General features: G+C 54.5%; 1 protein-coding gene across 2 annotated transcripts; it reads left to right on the forward strand.

Annotated features, from left to right (window-relative positions):
* The first annotated feature begins 1,830 nt into the window (after nt 1–1,830).
* LIMD2 (LIM domain containing 2) lies at nt 1,831–15,278 on the forward strand. Of its 2 annotated transcripts, XM_076356556.1 has the most exons (5): nt 1,831–2,083; nt 10,719–10,855; nt 13,537–13,581; nt 13,823–13,962; nt 14,500–15,278. In XM_076356556.1, exons 2-5 carry the CDS (start codon nt 10,814–10,816, stop codon nt 14,657–14,659), a joined length of 387 nt encoding a protein of 128 aa, XP_076212671.1. In that variant the 5' UTR covers nt 1,831–2,083; nt 10,719–10,813; the 3' UTR covers nt 14,660–15,278. The 2 variants fall into 2 exon arrangements, with proteins under 2 accessions (XP_076212671.1, XP_076212672.1); XM_076356557.1 differs by lacking the exon at nt 10,719–10,855.
* Nucleotides 15,279–20,216: the final 4,938 nt, after the last annotated feature.

Consider the following 20,216-nt stretch of genomic DNA (forward strand, 5'->3'; position numbering starts at 1 on the left):
ATGCATGGGTGCATGCGCATGTACGTGCATGTATGTGCACGTGTGCGTATGCCCACGTACATACACGTGTGTGTGCGTGCATGTGCCTGTGCACGCACGGGGAGGGGACCCGCAGCGTTTCTCGCAGCAGGCAGAGCGGCTGCAGGAAGGGCTCTGGTGCCAGGGCAGCTCCCACGGCACGTGGGCTCGGGCCCCAGCTCTGCACCCACCCTGCATCCCCCACGGGTGGCTGCCAGGATGAGCTCCCAGCCCTCTCCTCCTCCAGACACCGTCCCCGTGGGGCAACGCCGCCAGAAAGGGAGGCAGACCAAGCCTGAAGACGGGACCCATTTGCCGGTGCATTTCTGCCCAGAGCCCAGGGCAGCAGGCGGGTGCCGTGCTCTCAGCGGGGCTCGTTTGCTGCAGGCTTCCCGCACGCCTGCCCTCATTTCAGGGCCGCGTGGCGATGCCTTGGATGCTCTTCTGCTCTTCCCCGTGCCCAGATGGACACTGGCTTTTGCAGCCCTGCCAGTCTCCTGCTGCGTGATACGTATGACCGTCCCCGTCGCTGGGTCTGGATCTGCTCGGCAACAGCTAATTTTACTATCGAGACAAATTCCTCTTTTATTTGCTCTCGGTGGCAGCAAGCCTTTTCATCACAGATGCTATTTGGGCAATGCAGTGTGACAGGGGTGATAAATCATATCACTGCTGTCTCCTTGTCCAGTAAACACCACCATAAATTCCTTAATCGTATTTTTTGTATGGGGAATTACAGACCAACTCTGCACACAAAGATCACCTGCCTCTGCCGCTGGGCTCGGGCACTGGGCTCAGACTCGGGGCCATCTCCAGCCGGCGTTTAGCTCTTGCCGGCGGCACCACGCTGTGTTGAGGAGCCCAAACAAGAGTATTTGTTCCTGCATCATCATTATCAAAGCTCTTCCCACCACTCCATCGCATAGTTTGCCTCCATTTATCCCCCATTGGAGGGGTTTGGGACGTTAAGGTGAAGCCCTCAGAGCCACAGGGTCCCTGTGTCTTTCAGCTGGCTCACGGCCATCTCGGCTTCCTTGGCTGGTCTCAAACCGCCTCCGAGTTCCCTTCAGGTTTTAACTATTAATATTGAACCTATTTATTCCTACCATTTTGCCCTGTTCCTGGGGAAATCCCAGCCCTCCAAACTTCAGCCACCCGGTCCCAAACCCCAGGGGCGGCGCGGGGGAAGCTGGCTTTATTGTCCAGGCAGCGATTTTGCTCACCCTACGAGAACCTGCCCTGGCAGATCTACCGACCGCCTTACACAGCACCGCTCCCACGCACGGCTCGTCAACTGGCCGTGGAGTAAAACCCGGATTTCTGAAACCATCACGTCTCAGTTTTGTCCCCCCCGGGGGGGTGAGGAGCCGGGGGCATTGGGATCCCCCTTTCCTGCCGCTGCCTGATATGACCCTTCCTCTGCAAACAGTTTGCTGAGACTGGGGAGGGGGGCAAGTTTGGCTTTTGCAGACCCTGGAGGGACGGGATCCTCCAGGATGCTTGCAGGAAACCTTACACGAGTGGGTTAGTGCCACATGGAGAGAGCCCAAGGCCGTGTCCAAAGTCTCGAGCGAAGCCCATCTGCACACGCAGAACATGGCAAGGAGTGGGGGGAGAGGCTGGGCAAAAGCGAACTACGCTGGGGGGGGGGGGGCACGCTGCCGGCAGGGAGGAAAGCAGAGGCAAGTTCTCGGGGTCAGCGGCTGGGTCGAGGAGGCTGTGGGGGTTCGGGGGCGGCTGGGGAGAGGGAGCCGGGGAAGAGAGGGGCTGGGGAAGGTTTGGGGTTAGAGGTTGGCTTCACACAAAGGAGCGAGCGGCTGGAAGACGGTACGACGCCGAGAGCCAATCACCGCGACAGCCCGGCGATAAAAGGGCTCGCGAGGCGGCCGTGGGAGCTCGCAGGAAACGGCTCCCGCTCCCACAGCCCTGGTCTCTGCAGCGGGGAGAAAGGGAGTGAGAACACCCTGCCATCAGGGACGGCTGGACAGACCCGCCGCCGGACGGACCCACCCTACTGGGGTGAAACCCTCCTGCTCGGCATCGCCGTGAGGAGCCCAGGCATATGGTGAGCCTTCGGTTGCGGAGAACAACAGGGCTGAGAGGCGGCAGGCGGCTCGGCGGGAGACAATGATGGTCCCCGAGATGTGGGGAGCGAGGGGGTTCATCCATCCTGGGGCTTGCCGCCGATTGCAGCTGTGCTCAGCGGTGGGAAGAAAGGGAGATGCTGGGGGAGAAAGCAAGACCGAACGGTGGGGAGGGGGAGAGAGGCAAGCCCCCAGGGGGAAAGGGATGGAGAGGAGGGAGGAATGCAAAGCCAGGGAGAGCGCCGGGAAGCAGCACTGCTGGCCAGGAGCCACCCAGCAGATGGGGGGTTCATCCCCCCCCCCGCACAGCCCCCCCGGGAGGAGGTCCCACCCAGATGCGCCGGGAACTTTTTTGCTTTGGGAGGAGGCTCGGCCGAGGTGGTCGCAGGAAGCAGATTCAGGGTGGGGGGGGAAACACAAGGGGGTCTGTTCTCGGCCCTGGGTGGCCTCGCCGGGGTCAGGCGGGGGCAAGGAGACGCTGTCTGAGCTCCAGGAGCCTGTTGGGGAGCAATGGTGCTGAAGGGGGGGGGCGAGCACCCCGCGCCCTGCGTGAGCTGGGGGGGCGAGGGGCTTGCACCCAGCGTATCATGGGGACAAGAGCGAGCGGAGGCCTGTGTTCACTGGATCCGCTGCAGCGGGCATCTTGGGGTGCAGCGTTTCGGGGCTCGTGCTCCCCGTTTGGGCTGTAATTCCCCCTTTGTTGTGTGCTGCAGGGGGGGCTGGACAGATCCGGTTTATTAAGCTGATCAGAAAGAGCAGAGGTGGAAGAAAACCTGTTAGATCCTGACTCCCTTTTGCCCCTTCGTTAATGCCTGCTAATTCTCGATGGTGTGTCTCCTACCTCCTCATCCAGCCTGTCTTTAAACCTTTCCAGCGACAGGTCTTTCATCACTTCCCTGGGGAGGCTGTTGCATGACTGTGAGATTTAATAACAACACAAATATCCTGAGCTCTGACATAACCCTTATACAGCCAGGGATCTCCCAGGGCTTCACAAAGGAGAGCAGCTCTGTTTTCATCTGGGGGGAAAAGGGAACAGAAAAAAATGAAATTATTTGTCCACTGTCACCCAAAATTTAGCAGCAGAGCTGGGAATCAAGCCCAGGTCTCCCGAGCCCCAGACCGGTGCTGTAACTACCACGTTTTGAGACAGTCTGATCTGTCTAATCCCCTTAGATCACTTGAGACCAGCTAAGCTACCTTGTAGATCATATTTTTGATCAATTTTCTGCTGATTTTTGTTCATGGGGTGGGCATCAGTTTTGAAAGAACATGGTAATTCAGCAGCCTGGATCATGCCTTGGAAACTGGGCTTTGTCCACTGTAGACATCGTGTGAGGGCTCTCGCAGGGAAGACATCTGGTGCCCCAGCTGAGCTGTCGTGTATTTAAGGCCAGGAGTAGCACATCTGCAGCACTATTAACATAGATTACAAAATAATTGCAGGGCAACCGATCAAGCCTAGTCCAAAACGGCTCCAGCGTTAATGTCCTTTTAAAATGGGAGCCCTGCAAGAAGCAAATCCCCAGTTAAGGAGTGAGGGTCTGTCAGAACCAGCCTCTTGGGCTTTGCAAAGTGACTGGATGCATCTTCTTTTTCATACAGCTCAAAACTAGGTTCCTGACCTTTTTTGGTCAACGAAAATCCCACGAGACTTCTCATTAGGGAAGGGAGTTCCTATTCTGGTTTCCTTCAGCGAGTCAGTCCTGTGAGCCTACAACTACCCCCTCCGGTCCTACATGGCGATGGAGTTTTTCTTTTCCTTTTCGCCCATCCTCAACTTTTGCAGGGTTGTTGTCCATTGTCAGGCAGCTGCCACGTTCCCCCAGAGGTGTCTGCCTTTCGCTTTCCGGTTAAGTCATTTTTATCTGCCATCTGGGGGTGTTGCAGAGCTTACCTAGCTGTTACCAAAAGCTCTGGGATGGAAAACATTAAATCTGGGTGAAGGGATTATTGCAATCAATATTAAGCACATTTTAGATATGTTTCTCACTCCTCCGGTGTGCCCATAACCCTCTCCATATGGCCAGCTCAAGGGTTTTCAGACACAAGGAGCCTCAGCAACCTCTGATGTGCCTCTCCAGGGCTTGCTTTTCCCAGCACACTCGTTGCTCCACTGAAATCCCGTGGCCTTGCAGAGCAGCAGATCCCATACTGGGCTGTATGGCACCTGGGATCCTAAAAGGGAAGATGGAGGTGAAGGCTGAAAATAGACAGGGCAGCTCAAAAAGAATGATCTTTTGAGAGATTTAACCTATGAATATGATTTTGGTGGCTTTTTTTCTTGACGCAAGCTGCATTTGGACAGCAAACGCAGGAGGACACAGCAGCTCTCGCAGAGGTGGTGTGGAGGCAGGGACCATGGAAAGTGGTTGTGCTGTGTTTTGGGGTGCCTGGAACAGGACTCACTCCTGCTCTTGCTGCGTCTGCAGATGGCGAAACAGCAGAAGCTCTCAGGAGGGGCTCTCAGAGCTCAAGAGATGGGCTAACCCACATAGGAAATGCCAGTCCAAAGTCTGGCGTTTTACAGGTGATATTCCACGAGAGGAGATTAGCCAACAAAACATTTACAGGTTATGTTTGGGGAAAGAGGAAATTACAGGCGATTACAGGTCCATTAATTGGAGTACAATAAAAGGTGAGTTTCTAGAATAGGGTTTGGAAGAGTAATCAAAGACACGGTGTTGGGAAGCAGAATAAAATGTAGTGTGGTTTTAACACAGATCATGTCAAGTTGGCTCAGTATCTTCCTTGGATATGATAACTGACTTCTGAAACAACAGGGCCTCATGGATCTGGATTTAAGGAAAGCGCTTGATACAGTGCCCCAAAGAAATGATTATTTTAGGTGAAGACAGGAAAGACGATAGGGAAGAGACAGCAAAATGGAAGGAGGACACTTGGATCCTTCCACAAGGAGAAATCTAGGGACCGAACTTGTTAACAGTCCCTTTAGAGGTCAGGAGATCTGCCCACGGTGAGAAAAAACAGATCAGCAGACAGGAAGATGAGGCTGGAGTCCTAGAAGTGGCTAAAGTAGAGTTGTGCCAGAGCAGGCGCTTGGGGAGCTGCAACACGAAGCTGCTGTAGCCTGGAGGGGCCTCAGCAAGTGGAGGGCACTGAAAAAGAAAGAGCATCCAGGGTTTCTGGCAGAGGTGACGGAGGAAGAGCACATCAGGCCAGATGTTTTCAGGAGTGCCAGAGAAGTATTCGTACCAGAATAGAAAGGTCTGAGATCTCCTTCAGTGTGGTGCATCCAGGCCAGCTCACCTACTTCCAGCGGGCCACCAAGGTGGCTGTAGGGACAGAGAACCCACCTTATGAGAACAGATTAAAAGGAATTGGCTTCTCCTGCTAAAAAAAGACTGATAAGGAATGTGATTACTCTTTATGAATCCCTCTGAGAGGCAAATATTATGGTGGGAGAAGAACTAGGAACATAATGCCAGTATAATGGTAAATGGATATACGTTTATGTAGGAAACCAGAAGGTGAGGTTTCCAGGTGGAGCTTGGTTTATGGAAGAGACTACGGAAAAACTGAAAAGGGGAGGGAAGGAGCATGAACTGCTATTTGCCTATTGTGCTTGTTTGCACCAGGTTTATATTGCACTTAATTAGCACCATGCTGCAGCGCTTCCAAGTCTTTCTCCCAGTGAAGCAGTTTTGCCTCATGTCCAACCTGAACCTCCCAATCTGCAATTTTTGGCCGTTGCCGCTTGCTCTGTGATCTGGCACTACTGGGAAGGATTTGTCTCTGCCTGGAAAAGAGGCTCTTCTCATCCTCCCAGCAGGCTTTCTGCTGTATTTGTCTGCTCCATCTGAGCTCCTAGCAAGATAGGAGATCCCAGGGAGCAGAGACTCCCTTCAGACCGTGAGTTTTAATGGATGCCATTAAACATGGCCACAGTCCCAGGAATGGGCTGCTCCGTGCTTCAGTTTCCGCTTCTGGGAAACGGATGAATCCCAGCAGCATCCTCCTGCCCCATCTGCCCCCTCGGCGAGCGGCAGGGGCTGGGGACCATCCCGGTCCCCCTTGGCCCTGGTCCTTCCAGGGCCGTGCACCTCCTCCTCAGGGGAGGCAAGCCGAGGCAGGGACGAAGGTGGGAGAGCAGAGCGGGTGGGCAGGGGCTTCCCTCGGGCTCCCTCCTCGCTTGTGCGGGTCCTCCATTGTTGTCCTGACAAAGGCAGCCCTGTTCCTCCCCACAACTATTCCTTGTCAGCATCCCTCAGCATTTCGGCTGCAGATTTCCTGCCCACTGGCAGCCTTTCAAGAGGCAGCCTGGGCACAGAACGTGGACGGAAAGCGGATTAGTGGGGCAGGCTGGTGGAAGGTAGCTCCGTCCTGTGGGGTGCAGGCAGGGACAGGTCTGTGTGGTGGGGCTGCTCTCCAGAAACCTGATGAACAGGGTGGTGGTGTCCGCAGAAGTGGCCCGTCTGCTCCTCCTTGGAGTCCTCCATCCTGCGTCAAGCCAGCAGGGACATGCCCTGGGTCCCAAATACTGGTGAGGTCAAGTGGTTGGATTGAAGCCACACAAGGAGCCAAGATCTGAAGCTGAATTCGGGTCTTCCATAGCTAAAGGTGGAGCCATGACCACCAGGCTTGCTCCATCACCCCCCCCCAAACTGCAGCTCGCTGTTTCTTTCCACGCTTGAGAAGCTGAAGCAGCACTGGGGTTGCTGTGCCCCCTTTCCTGGCAGCGCTGTGCCCGGTTCTGGCACTGGCCCGTTTGACGCCAACTCTGCACCACGCTTTGTTTTATGGTGTGGATTGGCCGTTGAGCCTCCAAGGCTGCAGAAACAGGGGCCAGCTGGGCAGTGAGCTGGGTGATTCCCAGGCTCAGGAGACAGGCTCTTCCAGCTCCTCTTCACCTCCTCCTCGTGCAGTCCTGCTGAGAGAGACCATGGGCTGAGCTGGCCATGGGGCTGGAGGGACAGCGGCTCTCACCTGTGTGTAGGCTGCACTAATCCTGCACATGATCTCGGGGAGATCAGTCCCCACAGCAATCGGCTTAGCTCATGATTTCCTGGGGGAGAGGCTTGACAGCCTCTTTGAGGTGTTGAGCCCCTGCCCATGCCTCGCCGTGCTGCCGGGGATACTCCGTGTCCTCCCAGGATGGAGGAGGAAGGGGCCCGGATCCCCCACGCCGCGCTTTGCCTTTGGAAAAGCCTCTTGCAATGGTACAGTGATCCCAGCAGTAAACATACACTTCACAGGGCTGCTAATGGGAACCATATGGCAGAGAGGGGCCTCTCGCCCTCCGCAGTCACGCTGCTTTCCTGTGCCGGAAACCCATCGGCTTTTGGAGAGGCCATTAGCCAGTGCCGGGCTGGGGGCCCGCTGGGAGCAGGCTGGCTTGGCAGCGAGGGCAGGCCGGGCAGCCCCGTTAGTGAGGGGAAGGGGGGAGAGGCTCCCCGCACCCGTCCTGGCTGCGGGAAATGTGATGCTTCAGAGGCAGGTCGGGGGGATTGGGGAATTTCCTTGAGGGGCCACCCCAGATGCTTCCCTCTCCCTACATCTGCCCCCAGGGTCAGGCAGGAAGGTGAGAGGGGATGGGAGAGGCTGCTAGGCAAAAGCTCTGCGACCGAGCAGCTTCTGGGGTAACGTTGCCTTCCTCACCCCAAGCTGCTCCCCGTTCGGTGCCAAAAGACAGAGCCGTAGCACCTCTCTAGCTGCTCTCACATGGCAGCAGGCACACGTCCCCTGCGGATGCCAGACAAGCTCCAACCCCAAGGTCCTCAGTCGAACACCAGCTTGCCGAGATCACCAAAAAAGCCCCCAGAGCAGGACCGGCAGCTGCCTGCGATGACCTGTGGGCAGGCAGAGCTGGCAGCTCGGGCACCAAGTGCATCCTGCTGGCCGTGGTGCCATGTCTCTGGATGACTAGGAGAGGGACAGTCCTCAGTCCTGCTCTTCCCAGGCTGCATAGATGGCTAAGAGCCTTAGGGAACAGAGGTTTGGAGAAGTCAGGTCTAGCAGTTACAGTGCCAGCCTCCACTACGGAGACTTGGACTGGGCTTTCTTGCTTTGTCACAAATGCCCTCCGCGCTCCTCAGAAAACCAGTGAGCCCCCGCTGCGCGACGGAGGGTTGCCCTAGCAATTGTGAAGGCTTCATAACATCAATGTGGCAGCATGTTCTTAAGCAAAGCCTGTGCCACTGGGGTTCCTCCGCTCGTGGAGGCTTGTGTTGACCTCCTTAGGCTCAAATCCCATCCTGTGCAGACTATTGCCTCCTTGGAAGAGCAAAGACAGCAGCTGAGAGCCTCCTAAAAACCCTCCTGCGGTTTCTAACTTGTTCTGTTTCCCTTATCGCTTCAGCACACCCTTCCCCTTTGAGATTTCTACTCTTGCCTCCTGTCCTCTGGCAGGAAGGACGTTTAGCAACTTCTACTCACATGCCCGTAGGGCAGCTACGCTGAGGGGACCTCTCGTTTGAAACGAAGGCTGGGAGAGCGTGGGCACGAGGCTGCAAGCAGGGTATGTGCACGGAGGGGAAGAGGGATGTTAAGAGGAAGGAGACCTGGAGGATGGGGCTGGATGGAGAACATCAAGCCACGGGGTAGGGTAAGTGGGATGGCAGTGAAGGGAACAGGGTTTGGGGGCAAGAGAAGCAAAGGAGTGGGTGGAAGGAGCCAGGGAGCGTGTGCGTATGGGGAAGGGCAAGAGGGGGATGATGGAGAGACTGGGGAAAGCGAGGGAAAGAAGGTGGCTGGGGTAGGGGAGGAAGATGAGCTGTGAGGGAAGAGGAAGGGAAGCTGGGGGTGGAGAGACGCTTGTGGCAAAGGCAGGGGAGAGGGTGAAAGGCAGGTGAAAAGGGGGAGGGTTGTGCATCCGCATTAGAGGCGTGTGTGGGGTAGGGACCAGAGGGGTTCTCTGGGTTCCTCAAGTTCCCCTCGGGCTCTGTGCTGGGCTCTAGGCACTGTACAGACCCCGGAGACATGAGAGGGAAGGTCCTGTCCCAGGGAACGGGGGCAGAGAAGGGCTGTGGGCTTGGGCCACAAGCCCCTGCTGCCGGGGCTGCTCCTCGGCCAGGTCTGCCCTGGCCCCCGGCACATGCCGGGTACGGCAGCAGCCGCCTGCGTGCTGCCATCACCCCACTTGGCGAGCAGGAAATAACAAGCAAACCGCAGAGAAGACGGGAAATGATTTAGGTAAAATCGGAGCCGTATTCTCAGACGAGGCTGTGAAATGTTTGCGACGAGGGCCGTCCAGCCCCCCCAGGCCTATGAGGGGGAGCCCAGCTCACCCGCCACTGCTCAGGACCTGAGCAAAGACCTCTCAATTCCGAAAGCAGTCACTAATTTTGGGTGCTCGGCTGGGCACAACGCAAGCCTGGTGTCAGCTGTTGGGTGTTGGGACTTTTTAGGCAGCCAAAGAGCCCCCAAAACTCAGGGCAGGTTTGCAAATGTCACCGTGAGATTGGCATTGTGGAGACATCCCCTGCCCCAAGCCCTCCACCCCAGCACGTCTCCTGCCGTGGGGCTTTCTCAGGGTCTACCCTAGCCCTTGGGCAGCAGGAAAGTTTTTGGGGTGACGATATAAGAACGAGAGGTTTCAGGAGGAGAGGAAAGCAGTTCCAGACGGGAGCGGGGTGTGCTGGTTTGCCAGCCCCCGGCACATCCCCAATCATGGCAGAGCTGCACAGCCACCCCTTCACCCTCGTATTCCCTGCTCTGCTCCTCCCTCTGCATCATTTGCTCTGACCCCGCACCTCTGTCTTGCATATGCAAAACAGGGCTCATCAAGCCTGACCTTTTATGGGTGTTTTGAAGGCAAGGTGCAATGGGGAAAAACCCCTGAGGATCTGTCAGTGCCTTTTCAGCTAATTTTTACCAAAAGGGGTGATTTGCAATGCTGGTGGGTTTTTTTTTTCTGTGCTGCATTAAAATTGGTCCGAGACCTGTCAAACTCATCCTCCTGGGAACTCAGCGCATCACACAGAGGCCACAGCTTACGGGTCTCGGCCTAAAGGCAACGTGGGCTCCCCAGAGAAGACAAAATGCCTATCACTTGCTCTGCTGAGCTGTGATCCACTCCGTTCAGCAAGGCTTTTCTAGGCTAAAATTAGACTAAAATCACAGTCCTCGCTCCAGCAACACCAGTCCTTTAGTGGCTACGTTAGTGAAACACTGGGCACTGGTTTTGCTGCCTCGGCAGGACAGCAGCTCTGGCTGGGAGTCGTAGCCTTGCTGCTAACAGCTCGGCCATTGCCTGGCGATTGCCTTCCACGGGGGGGGTTTGGAGCAGAAGCCATCACATCACCTTCTGCTCATGTTTCCAGCAGCCCTCTCCCATCCTAGCCCAATATCTTTGTATGAGAAAGAGGACTAGAGCTACCGAGGCGTACGCTAGCCTCACCTCAGTGCCCCTGATTACCTGCCAGCTTCCTAAAACCAAGCGGTATTCCAGACCTGCATCTCCTGTCTGCCAGTCCACTCCGGTGTGCCTAAATCTCTTGGATCCCTCAATAAATCCCTAGACCAAAGAGGCTGCATGGACCCCACGGAGGAAGCTGTGAGCTTGCCGCTGTCACGCACCAGCTCCTGCAGAGCTGTGCAGCTGCCGGGTTTGGGGTGATGAAACCAGCCACGCTCCTGTCGACATTTCCTTTCCAGGTGTTGCAAGAGGTCTGTCTTAGACACCTCCCCAGGGAACATCGGCCCACAGACTTCAAGCTCAGGATTAAATAGACGGAGGAGGGGAAGGAACCATGTTCCAGGCCACGGGACCCGCCAGCCCACCCCCAACTCATGTACGTAGCATCCCCTGCAGTTTGTATGAGAATTTCAACCCGGGTTTTGGTTCTCAGGGATGGAGGGTTGTGTACAGAAGCTGTATTTTGGACTTGACATATTAGGGTGATCAAAGGCACAGTCACTGCTACTCAAACAACAAAACTGGGGACAGGAATGTTCCAGCAGAAGGTGCTGTTTGCTGAGCACATTGCAACGCCAGCGTCCAGGCTTTGGTCCGTACAGAGCTGCTCACCCTGCTCCCGTCTCGAGTTGCCGACTGTTTGTTTGTGTTTCCATGGCTTTCTGTGATCACAATTGAGAGCATGCGAGCTGCTTAGGATTGGAGTGATTGGAGATGGAAAAACATAAAGGCTCAAGAACATCTCCTGCTGGGACAGGATATGGCCCTTCCCCGAGGGAGGATATATCAGATATGAAATAGATAGCGTGCCTGATCGGAGCCAGAAGGCTGCCGAGAAGTGACGAGCAACGGTGGATTGCCTGTAGCCTTGGGAATGGATGTATTCCAGCTCCAAAGAGGCAGCGTTTTCCTTAGCTCTGGTCAGCTGAGCCTGGAAACAGTATATTAAATCCTAACCCCAGGAGAGCACCTGCGGTTTTTTTACCAGTGCCGAGGGATGCAACTGGTTTTACATGGCCTGAGTCTCGTCGCTGCCCATGTCCCCGTGTTGACTTTGGCTTACCCTTCCAGCCTTGTGGGAGTGAGAGGAAAATCACGTCGCTGACCTCAGTCAATGAGAGCAGCTGGGAAACGTCTGAAGAGGCAGCTCAGTGAAGTGAGAGTTTCCTGTGCGTCTCTTAGACAAACTGTTTCCAAAAATACGAAGGAGAAACGATGGGGAAGGACAAAGCAGGAGGAACGGGGATGAAAGACCAGCCTGGGGTCAAAAAGAGAAGGGGTAGTGCTGGCCAAGCAGAGCCAAACCAGCAGCACAAGGAAGGACAAGGAGGCAGGAGGGTGATGTTCTGGGGTCACGCTGCCCCAACCTTGGGAACAAACAGTGCAGAGGGTGAGCCAGTCTGTTGTAAAGCGGTCCTGGCTGGTCCACCTTGCTAAAAGTGCATTTACCCCTTTGATCCCGACTGTTTGAAAGAAGAAGGGAGTATTTTCATCAGTGCGAAGCAGGCTAAAAATACTTGCAGGTGGCTGACTGGGACCCAGTGGGTGCCTGCACAGTCAGCTTGGGGAGGGTGCAGGACTGTGGGGCTGCACAGTGGGGCAAGCGAGGGAGAGGAGCGGGAGGTGATTTGGGAGGAGATGAGCTGTTGCAGCTGCAGACGGGAGAGCGTGCACCGAGACCCTGCTCTGAAATCCTGGGGGCAGAGGCACCTCGGTGTTTGGATCTCTCTGCCCTGTTGCTCCTCCCGCAGCTGCAGGGTTCGAGTAACATCTGCCCCCACCAAGCTGCAGAACGCCACGGAGCATGTCTTCAACTCTGGCCGTGCCCTGCTGCCCCTCCTGCCCTCCACACACACAGAGCCTGCAGGGACTCGAGAAGGCTCTTCGATCTCGCTTACGGCGCAGGCGTTTCCTGTGCAGCCCAGCAGCGTGACGGGCGGATAACGGGGCTAGCAGAGGAACTCGGAAACAAAACATCCGCTGAGGGGGAACCAGCACAACGTGCTCTGTGAGAGCAAGGGGCACCCCAGTTATGCCCTGGAGGAACTGGCAGCCTACCACCCTCTGACTGCAGGCAAAGACCCACGCTGGCAGCATTGCTAGAGCCCTGTGCACCTCCAGCAAGAGAAGGGTTAATTATCACTCTCGAGCCCCGTGGGGTTGTTGGCCAGAAGGAGCATGAGCAGCATTTCGCATCAAAGCAGAGCTGCTGTTAGTAGATGCATAAGCCAGCAGGTGACGATTTGCCGGTGCAGGTCACAGAGGGGGTTTCGCCAGGGGCTTGTGCTGCAGCAGCTCAGCAAGCCCTTTCCCCCTCTCTGCCTGCCACAGGCCCAAACTGTCGCCCAGGGATGTGGAAGCAGGGCTCCTCCGCCATGCTGTTGTTACTCCCGAGGAGTAATGCCGGTGCTGTGGGTCCCGAGACATGCACGGTGGTTGCACTGAGTAGCCAAGGACAGTAATCGATGCCTGCAGATGGTGAGAGCTGCTCATCAGAGGGAGAGTTGTGTTACCCTGGGGTTGTGCTCTGCAATGCCTACGCTGTGACATCTCCTGAATCTGTGCTTGGGTGCTACCAACACAAAAGAGGTCTGCTATACCTGGGCCATGGAAGAAACAAAGCCATGCTGCGCTGCTGTGTCTGGGACAAGAGGCCTCAGTGAGCAGTGCCGAATGAGAGCTGGCTGCTCTGGCCCCACGGCCCCGGGCAAGTATCACAGCCTCCTGGTGCCCAGTTCCTCCTCTGCAATATGAACACGTTTTTTCCTTTTTTTTCTATTTTCCTCTCTTCCTTCTCCTCTCTTTGGGAAAAGCGCCACAGCGCAGGAAGTTCCTCGCACACGAGGACCTGACGGAGGTCGTGGCCTCTGGGCAAGTGAGTTCAGAGAAGGTCACTGCGTGCCCGTGACAGCCAGGCAGAGGCTGCTGGCGTACCCCGAGGTCCCGCACCTCAGCTGCCTGCACCGATCCTCTGCTGCTCCTCCTTAAAGCACAATTCAGCGCCGGGCTTGCCAGTCCAGGCTCTCATTTTGATTTCTCTTCTCCTTCCCTTCTTAGGAGGCAAAGAACAACTCAGGAGGCAGCACGGTGCAGCGCTCCAAGGTACCTGCAATTTTACCACATCCTACTGATTCACGGTGAGGGGGGAAGGACCGAAAGCACCAATCCAGCCCAGCATCAGTGGAGTGGTACAGGGAGGGCGAGGGGAGATGGGGCTGCCTCACACTAACCAATGCTCCAGCAAACGGCAGCATGGATATTAGGGAAGAGGGCTGTGGTGGGAGCCACAGGATCTCTCAAACCCCTTCCTCATCCTCTCTCCCTTTGGTCTCCCCTTGCCCAGTCCTTCAGCCTGAAGGCGCAAGTGAAGGAGATGTGCACTGCCTGCCAGAAAACCGTCTATCCCATGGAGCGGCTGGTGGCGGATAAATTTGTCTTCCACAACGCCTGCTTCTGCTGCAAGCACTGCCACACCAAGCTCAGGTGAGCCGGGCTGGGAGGCTGCCGCGGTGCTTGCTGATGGCGAGGTGGACGGGTGTTACCGCAGCTCTGCCTAGCCTGGGCGGGGGAGGCCCTTCCAAATAGCGCACCCACCCATCACAGCCCCTCCTCTTTGTCAGGTAAAGACCCACAGCCCACTCATCGCAGCAAAAAAAGGGCTTATCTGCCCACCCGGTCCCAAGTCTCAGCTAAATCCTACCTGGTATGGAAGAAGAGTTTTTAGCCCTCGAGAGCAGCCCCAAGGTAACATGGAGCTGAGCCAGAGCTTCCCCCTAGATGACACAGAGCCAAGGCTGAGCTGCGCTGCCGGACCCCCCTCTTTACAGATCTTTAATGCTGCTCACAGCAGCCCCTAACATCCTGAGCTGGCTGGAGGGAGCAGTTGGCCCTTTCTAAGGGTCCCCTCCTGCACGTTCCCTCCTCCTTCCTCCCCTGTCCTGGTGCCCCCAAGCTTCACACGCTCCCCGCCAGCCTGCAGCTGAGTCCCGGTGCCCAGCTAACCCTGCCCTCCTTCCCCAGCCTCGGCAGCTATGCGGCGCTCCACGGGGAATTCTACTGCAAGCCCCACTTCCAGCAGCTCTTCAAGAGTAAAGGCAACTACGACGAGGGCTTCGGGCGCAAGCAGCACAAGGAGCTGTGGGTGCACAAGGAAGTGGAGAGCGGGACCAAGTCGGCGTGAGCGGGGCTAGCCTACCCTTCCCTGGAGCCCAGCAGAGACGGCACGGAGCAGTGCTGAGCCGGGGGCTAACTGAGCTGATGTAAAGCAAAGGGGACCCGAGAGCCTGTGGGCGGTAAGGGAAGGGAGGCAGCCCAGCCCTCTTTGGAGGATGCTTAAAGGGGTCCTACAGGCCATAAGGACAGGGCAGAGGTGACCAGGGTAGAGCCCCCAGACCTGAAACTCTCTCTGCAGGCCCCTCTTCCTGATGAAATCAGACCAGAAGCACTTGCCCCCATGGGAACCCTAGCCCTGTTCATACATTTCAGGCCTGTCACTGGAAAGGGAGATGATCCGGGGGCTCTACCCAGCCTATAAGTCACAGCAGAGCTCCCAGCTCCTGCTACACCAATCCTGCCTTGCTGGGGCTCTGAATAAGGAGGGTCCTTGGTTTACATCAGCTCAGTTCAGCTGGGATTGTTCAGCCTTAAGGATGTTGCCCTGTGACTGTTTAACAGTGTCTGTCTTTTTTATATTTGCCTTTGATTGGTACGTTCTGCGCTGGAGCCTGGCACGGCAGCTTCACGTGTGACACTGCGCCATGCGCTCTTTTATTTTTGTAATACAAGGTTTCCGAGCCTTCCCTGTCTTGTCCTGTGTTCCCAGGGGCCCGGGGAGGTGGGAGCAGCAGTCAGGTCTGCCTCTTACTGCCCAGTTACTGTGGAAAGAGCCTCTGCCCATGCAGGATCAAGAAAGTATTCCTGGATACGTGTGTGTAACGTTATGACTAAGGCAGACTGGTCCTTTGGGGATGGAACCCCGGATTTCAAATTGCACGCCAGCATTACTACCCTGTGAGCTACACACCCCAGCTGTAACCGCATGCCAGCTTCCACATGGAGCCCAGACCACCCTCAAAGGGAATTCACCATCCTGTGAATCAGATCCACCCCTTTGCCTTGCATACATTTTGTGGCTTACTGGCTTCCCCCTCTGTATCAATAAACATTGCCCTGCCTCCGCAAGCAGATGCTGGCTCAATTCACTCTGCAGCCGGCGCAATGGGCAGGACGGGCATCAGAGCTGGGCTGACTGGTGCAATACAAGGTCTGGTTTGGATCAACCCCATCTGCTGAGCTGTGATGTTTGGATAGCACAGTCCGTACAAATTAATGAGCCCAACAAGACCTGCCAGGCTGGAGAGCCTAACGCAGTGAAACCAGGGAAAGCAGGTGAGTCTGTTTTTAATTATTATTTACCTCCTTCCTCCACACATGATTTGTAAGACTGGCTTGAAAGAGTAAGCGTTCAGGAACCTCACGTCTTTCAAATGCTACAGGAGTTAGGCTTTTCAGAGCCCGCACAGCACAGAAACTACCAGCAACAGCCTTTGAGATCAACAGCAAGAGCCCCTCTTCCATCACTGACTGATAACATCAGCTCCCGCTGAGCACGCACGTCCTGCCTGCCACCGAACACCGCTGCGAGAACCCAGACACAGCCGTGAAAACAGGAGCTAAGGACTGAAGAGGGAAAAAGATGGGTATGGGTAGTCCATAGGAGTCCCAGGAGGAACAGAATAGCATGTACAGAGACGTGGTCTTAACCCAGGTCACTGTGGTACTCCTCCCTCAGTGCAAGTCCTTCTGGGGCTCTGGGTGTGCACCAACAGCCAGGCAGCATCTCCGCAGCTCTCCTTCGCTGGCAAAGCTGGCTGCAGTCACACCTGATCTCGGGGAAGATACGTGCTGGATGACCCCGGGAGCCTGATGTTGGACAAGTTATTTCTCCTTTTTCCTTCAGGGCTTTTTAAAGGGCAGGTCTGTCAGCTCTTCGGGGTGGGGACCGCCTGGGGATTTACGCTGCCAGCACAGCAGGGACTGCATACGAACAGAGACCCTGGCAAGGCTCCAAGTGAGTTTCAGCCTCACCAAGTGCTTTAGCTGTCCCCGTCACGCAGGTGCTGCCAACTCCTCCTCACACCAACATGCAGGCGGCAGATTTACACCACGGCAAAAGCCGCTTCCTGAGCGGCCCCTGCAGCATTCATTGTCACAAAACAGAAACCAAGCGGTTGCTGCTCTGCGGCGAGGGTCTTGCGATGCTGTTTGCGTTGTGGCCCCTTCCTTCCCAAGGCTGGCTCAGAAAATGAAAGCAGGCTCCTCGGTTTCGCTTCCTGTTTCTTGCTGGCCTCGCTTCCCCATTCCCTCACCTCAGCAGGCTGCTGCTCTTTTCTGCACAGCAGGGCAGCTCAGATACAAAGCATTTTTAACTATACCAGATGATTTTGGGGTAGGGGAGGGAGAAAAAAACCCCAGCTTTTAAATGTTGGGCTTTCAGTTAAAAAGAGAACATTAAGCAAGAAGAACAATGATGTTCCATTTCTCTCCTTCCCTCCCAAAAATTGAAATTTGGGATTCTGTCTAAAGACAGTAGCACTCACCATTTTCTACCTACCCCCTTCTCATATGGGCACAGAAAACTCTCGTTGACGTAGCAGAAATGGCGAGAGCATGTGCAAGCACAAGAGGTGCGAGATCTCCAGCCTGCTATACGATCGTTTTCTGCACAGTCCCTTTTTCTGATTTTGAGAGCAGGAACCAACGACCAGGCTATACATTACTGAAAGAGGCTGCAGCAACCTGACCCAGGCACCACAGTTCAGGGGAGGGGAAGCGAATCTGATGAGCATCAGATTCACACGGGGGAGAGAGGCTTGCGATGCAGCTATGTTGCACAGAATGGCTGCTGCACACAAAGCAGCCAACAGCGAACTCCTGCTTCCCCGATTAACATGCCAGGCTCCGCACACAGGGAAACCCTAGCGGTAACACACGTGGGAGGATGTGTTAAACGCTTTGAGCTTAGCTTATCTGCCTGATACATTTCAAAGGTGGTGCACTGCACAAAGGACAGCGCACGCTTTCCCAGGGCGTACCGGAGGAAGCAGCACTACAGAAACCCCAGCTTAAAATGTATCTGACTGGGAGGTTTCTGTCAAACAGATGAAAAAAAAACCCGCCCAAAACATTCTCTCCTTGTCCCTAATGTTTAACTAAAATCCAGCTGATTTTATGATGAGAGCTAGTCTCACTCCACTGGGACTGGAAACCTCCTTTCTGAATCACCCGCACCCTTAGCATACCTTTTGGGCAACAATCCTGTTTCTGAGCAGACACTGTGACTTCTTACTGCAACACCCTCGCTTCAAATCTCCATCTTTAAGCACAAGGGCCATGTTTTCTCTTTCCAGCTGCCAGCAGCCTCCCTTGACCGGCAGTCTAAACTGGCAATCTCTATGTGTGGAGTTAGCAGGATTCAGGATGTTCAGACCCCACAGTTGGGGTAAGATTTAACAGTGTAAATACTCATGAAGAAGAGGAGGACCACACGTTCTCAGCATATATAGCTGCCCATCATTATTACAGCTTTTTATTCGACATTTCTGAGTGGCCAGAAGCCAGCCATCAACTTTCAGTGGCGGGGGGGAAGCATTCTGCGCTCCCCCTGGTGAGGCTGAGCAGCACTGCACAGCGGCACCGCACAGCGGCACCCCACGCCAGCCTGGGACAAAGATGGTTCAGAGCGATATGGAGACAGAAGCTGTCCAGACAGCTGGGTTCAGAAAGAAGCCTGCAGCGTATGGCAAGCGAAGCAAGAGCTAGGGAGATAGATACTGCCTGCAACCTCCTGAAGGATGCTGCACAGAGCTTGCACCCAGTTGTGCTGAGATGAGCTACTTAAAGTTCCTTTCAATGACCTGGTCCCTGTTGGGGCTTCTTTCTGCTGCTCCAGCACAGAGGAGGCTCCAACTTTTGCTGGAGCCAAAGCAGAGCATGCTACAGCTCTCTTGGGCTCCAAGGCAACGCGGTGAGAGCTCAAGAACAGCTACTTTAACGCCAGCGCAAGGGCTGTTCCAGGGTGTATCGATGACTGCTGCAACACTTAAACTGGCCTTTAATCTGAAGCACAGAAAATGGCACACCGCCACCTGCGCTTCCTCTCCTCCAAAGCGCAGATCTGGTCTTGCCACCAAAGAAACAATACAACTGACGAGCAACAAATAACCTTTATTTGTATTACACACACCACAACTTTCTTTTGCATTTCCACGCGAGCACGAGGCTTCCGTTACCAACCTGCCTTTTAGCTCAAGAAAGGACATTTTACAGACCCTAAAATTTCAAGCCAACAGATTCACGTAATAAAAACTGTTTTGGGAAAAAAATCAGTACGAATCCATATATATCCATACCATCCAGATGTCCAGTTTTGAACAAGACACAGAGCACTAGGCAGAGATCAACACCAGAAGAACAAGTGACATGACAGCTAACCGTGCCAGCATTTCCTGGATATAATGCAATACACCCACACCCTCGCAATATTAAATCCAGAAGACATTGTTCCTAGTTTAGACTTCACTACCCTAATAGAAAGAGCCACAGTAGTGTAGTATAACCAACCTCTTTAGAGATTTTAAATTGCATTTGCTTCAGAACTGGATTTAAAGAGGAAACATACCTTAAGTCACCTTCCCCTGGGCCACACTATGCACATAACACAAATTACCAGAAATAAAAAAGGTAGTAGAGGTTTTTAGCCACATTTCTTCTGTGCGTTGGTCAGTATTTCATAGCTGATCATTTCCACCTTCAACCCAAGGCTCCAGACATTTCCCTCTCCCAGCCCCTGCTCAGCCACCACCTACAAACTGGCATGGTGAAGATTCAAGTCAGGACCACACACTCCGTATTTATGGAAACCAGAATTACTATAGAGCTACTTACTTTTGAGAGGGGTGAGTGGGAGGGGAGTCCAGGAGAAAACATGCCATCATACAAACCTAAGATGTGAATCTCATGTTCATAAAGCAAATGTTACCACTGAACATACCGAGTGGAAAGGAGAACGAAGGCATCGGCTTTGGGAAAGCTCCTTAAGTAAAGGTAACTGAGAGTTTCTAAGTTCCCCCTTCAGCAAAGGCAGGATTTTCAGGTTCTAACACACACGAGGAGGGCGTCAGGAAGCAGCGGGAGGTGGTTATTTCTGGTTCCACAAGACATTTTTGTTCTGGGACAACTTCACTTGTCTGGTTCTCATCTGTTCTGGAACAGCACACAAGCGCCACGCATGTACTTGTTTCATGTGCAGGGGTTTCTATTGCATCAGCTTGTTAACCCATTTATTCTTATTTGTTCGTATTTTACATTAACAAATATTTCAGTATTTAATTGGCATAGCAACTAGCTATACCATGGCCTGGGAAAAGGCGATTAAAGGGAAGGTTGTGGTTAGGGCCCAGGGAGGCCAGCATCTCAAGGGACCATGGTGGCATTCAAACCACTGCTTAAGTGACTGTGACACCGAAGACTAGGAGCTGCATAAATAGAACAGTACAAGGAAAAAATGAACATTTCAGCAAGTAGTGCAGATGAATTTTATAGGAGCACTATTTCTGTCCTTTCCTAAGATAGTATGCTGGAAAAAAAATAAAGCCTGAAAATATTTGGAAATGTGGTTACCCATTCTCTTGCCCTACTCTGGGACAGCGAAGCTTATCCTGTCCCAAATCCCCAGT

The sequence above is a fragment of the Aptenodytes patagonicus genome, chromosome 20 (genome assembly GCF_965638725.1).
Source record: "Aptenodytes patagonicus chromosome 20, bAptPat1.pri.cur, whole genome shotgun sequence".
Classification (NCBI taxonomy): domain Eukaryota; kingdom Metazoa; phylum Chordata; class Aves; order Sphenisciformes; family Spheniscidae; genus Aptenodytes; species Aptenodytes patagonicus.

Coding starts and splice junctions, on each gene's coding strand:
- LIMD2 (XM_076356556.1), top strand. CDS start 10,814: ATGTTCCAGGCCACGGGACCCGCCAGCCCACCCCCAACTCAT. Junction 13,582..13,822: donor GCACGGTGCAGCGCTCCAAG/GTACCTGCAATT, acceptor CCCCTTGCCCAG/TCCTTCAGCCTGAAGGCGCA. Junction 13,963..14,499: donor CACTGCCACACCAAGCTCAG/GTGAGCCGGGCT, acceptor CTCCTTCCCCAG/CCTCGGCAGCTATGCGGCGC.